At 48.0% G+C, this 5,963-nt stretch overlaps 1 protein-coding gene across 1 annotated transcript; it reads right to left on the bottom strand.

Moving 5' to 3' along the window:
• Nucleotides 1-489: 489 nt before the first annotated feature.
• LOC114043031 (induced myeloid leukemia cell differentiation protein Mcl-1 homolog) lies at nt 490-5,408 on the bottom strand. The gene is made up of 4 exons (XM_027861862.1): nt 4,614-5,408; nt 3,894-4,141; nt 3,535-3,655; nt 490-1,832 (listed from the first exon to the last, which is right to left on the bottom strand). The coding sequence occupies exons 1-3, from the start codon at nt 5,314-5,316 to the stop codon at nt 3,539-3,541; spliced, it is 1,068 nt and encodes a 355-aa protein (XP_027717663.1). The 5' UTR covers nt 5,317-5,408; the 3' UTR covers nt 490-1,832; nt 3,535-3,538.
• Between the last annotated feature and the right edge of the window lie 555 nt (nt 5,409-5,963).

Here is a 5,963-nt window from a genome sequence, read left to right as displayed (position 1 = left end):
AGTCAATACTCTTCTGCTTTTTTCCTCAAACGATAACAATGTTTAAGTATTGCAAACCTTAAACCATATCGGTGTTAGTTATTCTTGTATTTTACACCAATCATATGATTATAGACTTAAGTGCAAGAAGGAACCAAAGGTCTCTCATTTTACAGATGGTGAAAACAGGGCCCAAGGACTTTGCTCAAGGTCACAAGGGTAAAAAGAAGCATGCCGTGGCTTTGAGATTAGGGACTGACTCCACATCCAGTTCTCTGAAACAAAGGGTATTTCTACATATAAAAGTATCCTGAAAGACTCCTACATTGTAAGGGCTTGGGTTAACAATGTAATTACCTGAAAACAAAAATTATGAGCAGGTGTGTGTGTGAGGGAACAAGAGAGATCTATGAAAATCTTTTCATCTGCTCAGCTGTCTGACCTCTCTAAGGGGAAGGGAGGCAAAGGGGGCAGGGTACAAAGTCGAACCTCAGAAATGACCCACACACCTTGAATTTAAATAAAAGATTTATTACTCTTTTCTCAGAAAAAACAGGAAGTTAAGAAAACAAACTAGATTTTATAACCCATGTATTTTGCCGTTGGTCCTAACCCTCCCTGGCTCACCTCTTCAAGAGGAACATCAGGCAGGTGTACACTCCCCAGATACAGGATTTGCAGGGAAGCCTAGACCAGGGATTTCAACAGCTTTCCCTGAGTGAAGCAGAAGAAAACGATACATAGGGTTCCTCCGAACATCCTTTACACAACCACCCCCTTCCCTTTTCGTCTCAGGACTGGCCTCAATTATGTAAGAGTGGCCAGTCCTTTAATGCAATGCAATGCAATGCAATGAGGTTCTTTTCTTCTCCCTACACTTCCTCAGGAGCACCCCCCCCCTCTCCCCCCAAACCCTAACTCTTCCCACCCCCCACACCAGACAATTCTCTGATGTGAGGTTTTACTCTACCAATAGAATCCCTTCATAATGATCTGGGAATCAAGATCTTTATGACGAGCTCCACTATTGGTTTATTGGGTGAGTCACCCTTTTTGTGCCTTAATTTCCCCAGCTGTAAAATGGGGAAGTAGAATTTCCAAACCTGCCCCTTTTATAACGATTTTGAAGCTGTAAAAACTATATAAAGTGCTTTTAGTTCCTCTGATATGCATGACATAAATAAGTGGGATTATGATTAAGAACGAGAAACACAACTAGGAGGCAAACAGCTCCAGCATTAGGCCTCATGGCTTAGAGATGAGCAGGCAGGCCATTCTTCCCTTACATTCTTAGTCAAACTTGATTTATGCTGATTTTAGCTACACAAAGTCCACAGGCTAAAGGTCTAATTCAATGGCAACAATGTGGCAATTTTTCAGATTAAGCCAACTCCACAACCAAGTTATTTTTAAATGTGCCAGTAACTGTTATGCAGCTCGGTGAGGTTTAACACTTCTATACAAACCCAACTCACCGCTTTAAAAGGTTTCAGTGCCCCCAGTGAAAAACAATCCAGAAAGGTGACAAAGTGATTCAGCCATTCTCCATCTAAAGGACTTTGGAGACACACCCTCCCCCACCCAAAAGGCCACCTGTAGAAGAAACCACACAGCAAGACCTTCTCCCCCTTCTCTGAAAAGCCCAAACAGCAAAGGGACTTTGAAAGAAAAAAAAATCAATCAAAACACAGTTTTAGCAAAAGGGCACTAGCCCAAGACTTTCCCATCCCTACAGACATAGGCACCAAGTCCATTGTCTCTATCCAACTGAATACTGGGAGACAAGAAGGTTCACAACTTGAGAGGGGGCTTCAGGGACCATCTGAGGTCACATGAGTCTACAGGGCCACATCCTGAAAAGAGAAGGAAGAGTAACAGGGATTGGTCCCATAGTTAATTATAGAAGGGCTGGAGCTAGAGGAAACAAATGTTTGAAAAGAAAGGGTAATTTGGGAGAAAAATGGAAAGCAAGTCTGCTATTCAGACAGAGGCCAAAGCTGAGTGTCTTTGTCCAAGAGTCTGGGAATCATTGCCATAGTAAATTCTTAACAATATATAAACATTTGTTTTATTGACAGTCTAGGCCTTAGCCTGTATTTGACAAGCAAGCCTAATAATAGCACCATGGTTAGATTCATCTTTCTTTACATTTACTTGCAGTTTATTAGAGCAAACAAGGTCAGGTTTGCTTCATGTGGATGACGTCCTATACAAAATCTGCTACAGAAATTTAAGTGAAAAGTGCGAGGAAGTTTTGGAAAATAAAACTATGCCCATAAACTAAACTGTATTAGTAACATGAAGAGTCAGATGGCAGCGACTCAAAAATGGAGAACTCAAACTGAATGTATGTGCACGATGGCATTATCACGAAAGCCATTATTTGTTTAAAAAACAAAACAAAACAACAAACCACAATGCAAGTTCTAAAAATTACTTTGGCTCAATTATTAAGCGGCACGATTCAATCTTTTCATGTACTACACTTTTTCTCCCCCATCCCAGGTCCATTTAAAGAATAAGCCCTATCCACAAGGAAAATAACACAAAGGTAGTTTTAAAAACTGATTCATAACTGTGTAGCCTTTGAATACATCACAAGTTGGTTTTGAATACCAAAAATATTTGACTAGTTAAGATCAGAAATGTTACACAGAAGACAAGGTAGGGTTCTAAATCACCTGGCTAAACAAATTACAAATTTTAGAAGGTATGAGAAAGAACCCTAAACACAGAATCTCTCCTTACATCATTTCAAGGAAATAAATTTCTGTAAAAATATATACAAATTTTTACAGATATAAACACATTTACAAGGTTTTTTTTGTTCTTTTTTTTTGGGGGGGGAAGGTTCTAAAAAGTTTGTCTATACAACAGTTAATTAATATATTGTAACTCATCCATAAGTATCACCAGAGTAATAAACTCACTCAACACCAAGCCAAAAAAACAAAAACAAAAAAAAGAAAAAAAAGAGAGATTGAGAGAACAGGTAGGTATACCTGGGTACACTTGGAATTTGCCTCCCACCTCGAGCCACACCACTTTCACTGTGATACTTTAAAAGAAGATTCCGGTCATAGTCATGGAAGGGAGAACTTAGGGCCATGGCATTGTTAGTGCTTTTTAAATCCTGTAAAACTACTGAATTCAAGGGAGATTTCTCAAACAGTTCTATGACTAGGAAGCCTAAGGATCACTGTTATTTGTTAAAGAAGAAAGTTCTCTCAACCCTATCACTAAATCTCTTCCTGGTCTTCCCCCAAGATCTGCCTGTTGCTGAGACAGACAATTTTGCTTCTTTCAGATGGCTGTTCTTCTGGGAAGCAGGGTGCATTTTCCACTAGTATTTATTCTTATCCAAGTCCCCTTCTGCCTCTACCAAGAGGTAGAATACCACTTCCTTTTCCTGCTAGTACTCAGTGCTCTAGAAGGATTCGTGGATGTTCTAGCCTGGGTAGCTTGATGTCCAGCTTCATAAATACTTCTAATTTCACAGCAGAAGTGTGCAGTTTTGGTGCCTGGAGTTGGTTACAAGTCATTTATTGCACTTACAAGGCTATCTTATTAGATATGCCAAACCAGCTCCTACTCCAGCAACACCGGCAAAGGCGAGCAGCACATTTCTGATGCCACCTTCTAGGTCCTCTACATGAAAGAATTCCACAAACCCCTCCTAGAAAAGAGAAAGGGAAAACAAAAAACAAATTTTGAAGTGGACTCTCACTGGCTCAGACCATGATTCGCCAAGAGGATGAACATGACAGTGAAAGAGCCTCATCAGTTAGGCTCCTATCTAAGAAATCAACATTCTACACCTAGGAGAGTGCCTGAGACTGCAAGGGGGCAGTTACCATCCCCACCTCCCCTTCCCTTTCCTCCAATTCTGCAGTGACCCTTGGCTTCAGACTTACCCAGCCCTTTTGCTTGATCAGCCAGTCCCTTTTTGTCTTGACCAGTACATCTGTTAGGCTTTCTGCTAGTGGGTCTATGCAACTTTCCTGGTTTATGCTCTTTAAGTGCTTTGCCACAAAGGCACCAAAAGAAATGAGAGTCACAATCCGGCCCCAATTCGTTACTCCATCACTGAACACACAAGTTACCACTCGAGACACAGCTTTAATATCCTCTTCATTCTTGATGTCCAGCTTCCGAAGCATGCCTAAAAGAAAAAGGGAGGGTCACCGACTTGCATCACTTCTGCCTCTAACAGCACTCACTGTCTTCTTTTGTATCCCCTGCACTTAGCACAGTGCCTGGCACAGAGTAGGTGCTTCCTGAATGTTTACTGATTGATGGACTTTTATCTTTCTCTAAGCTCCTCGAGGGGAAGGGCTGTCTTTGGCTTCTTTTTGTCTCCCCAGGGCTTGGCACAGTGCCTGGCACATAGTAGGCGCTTAATAAATGCTTATTGATTGACAGCCTCCCTCCACTTCCCAGGGACCTTCTTCGGCCAGAATCCGTCTGGGCCCAATACGAGGCCTACCCCTCCATCCTTCCCCCCACGATGGGCTTCCCACCCGTTCGGGGCACTCCTCGGCAGAGTCGCCATGTCGGCGAGCACAGAGCGGCTGCGCATGCACAAAGGTGGGCCTCGGCCCCGGCGGGGGGTGGGAGCGAGCGAGGCCACCCACCTTGGAAAGCCGTCTCGTGGTTGCGCTGGACGCCGTCCGCCACGCGCCGCAGGGTCTCCAGAGCCTTCCCGCTACGCAGGGGCTTGGCGTCCTTGGTGCCGGCCGCCTGCTCGCGCAGGTACCAGGTGATCAGCTCCAGGGACTGCTCGTACAGCTCGTCTTCCTCCTCCTCGACGGAGGGCGGCGTCGAGGGCAGCGAGCCGTGGGCGCTGCTCGAGGTGTCCCCGCCCTCTCGGGCCAAGGGCAGGGCCAGCAGCGACCGGCGGGCGGGCCGCTTCCCGGGGGGCTCGGGCTCGTAGCCGTCCAGCTCGTCCTCGGGGGACGTGACGGCGTCCGCGGCCCCGGCGGCGGGCAAGGAGAAGCGGCAGCTCCGCGAGAAGAACAACGGTCCCGGTGTGGTGGCGGTGACGTCGGGAACCTCCGCGCCAATGAGCGCGGTCCGCGGGGGCCCCCGGACGCCCGGCACCAGGTCCGGGAGACTCGCGCCACCGCTTCCGCTAATTAACTCCCCGGCCGCCGCCGCCGCCGCAGACGTCGTCGTCGTCCCCGCTTCCACTTCCCCGCCGTCGCGCCGCGGCGCCGAACTCTCCACGGTCGTTCCTTTGCCAGGAACCAGCAGGGGCGAGCCGGATGAAGGAGCGCTAGCCCCTCCACAGTAGAGGTTGAGGCCGATGACGGCGTTCTTCTTAAAAGGGCCTAACATCTTCACCAGCTGCCGCTGCGGTCGGAAAGTCCGGGAAGCACAGAGACGCGCGCTCCGAGGAAGCGGAAGTGAGGAGTGGGAGCGGCGTCTGCGGATCACAGTTATATCAAGCGTCACCAATGCGTCAGCGTGTGGCGGGAGGGAGCGGAAGGGGAGGAGAGCCGCGAGGGGGCGGGGTTCCCGCGGCGAAGGCCAGACACGCAGGGCACGTCGGAGGCGGCTCCAGGCGCTCGGAGGAGCGAAGATTGGTCTCTCGCTTCTGAGCCCCGCCTCGGTCGCGGGGCATGAATTAGGAGGGTCGGAACCTGGCTGTCCGCACGTCGGGCCCGGTTATGTAATCGGTTACCACAGAAATTCCGAGGTGTCTTTGTTTTCTGGCTCATTTTACGGGATTTTTCCGACAGCAAACAGGTCCCCAGGCTACCCCCCACCCCCGCTGTCTGGAGCCCACCCGCCACGTGATCCGGCCTCTCCCCTCTTGGGCCTCAGCTTACCCACTGCCAAGGCGGCTTTCAAAGTCCGGGGTCTGGATTAGTCGTGGATGGGGATGCGGATGAGGATTCGGAGACTGGAGACGTGGAAGGACTCGCGGGGTCCCTCAGTGGGCTCATGATCCAGAGAGTGGGTCCAGGCTTTAAAACCTTAGG

The sequence above is a fragment of the Vombatus ursinus genome, unplaced genomic scaffold (genome assembly GCF_900497805.2).
Source record: "Vombatus ursinus unplaced genomic scaffold, bare-nosed wombat genome assembly UNPS02014768.1, whole genome shotgun sequence".
NCBI lineage: Eukaryota > Metazoa > Chordata > Mammalia > Diprotodontia > Vombatidae > Vombatus > Vombatus ursinus.
The sequence above is the reverse complement of the archived record's forward strand: the minus strand, read 5'-3'. Positions and strand labels throughout refer to the sequence as shown.

Excerpts from the sequence above, each read along its gene's own strand:
- LOC114043031 (XM_027861862.1), bottom strand. The coding sequence starts at position 5,316 with ATGTTAGGCCCTTTTAAGAAGAACGCCGTCATCGGCCTCAACCTCTAC. Across the intron at positions 4,142-4,613 it reads CCACGAGACGGCTTTCCAAG|GCATGCTTCGGAAGCTGGAC; the intron begins GTGGGTGGCCTC and ends TTTTTCTTTTAG. Across the intron at positions 3,656-3,893 it reads TGATCAAGCAAAAGGGCTGG|GAGGGGTTTGTGGAATTCTT; the intron begins GTAAGTCTGAAG and ends TCTCTTTTCTAG.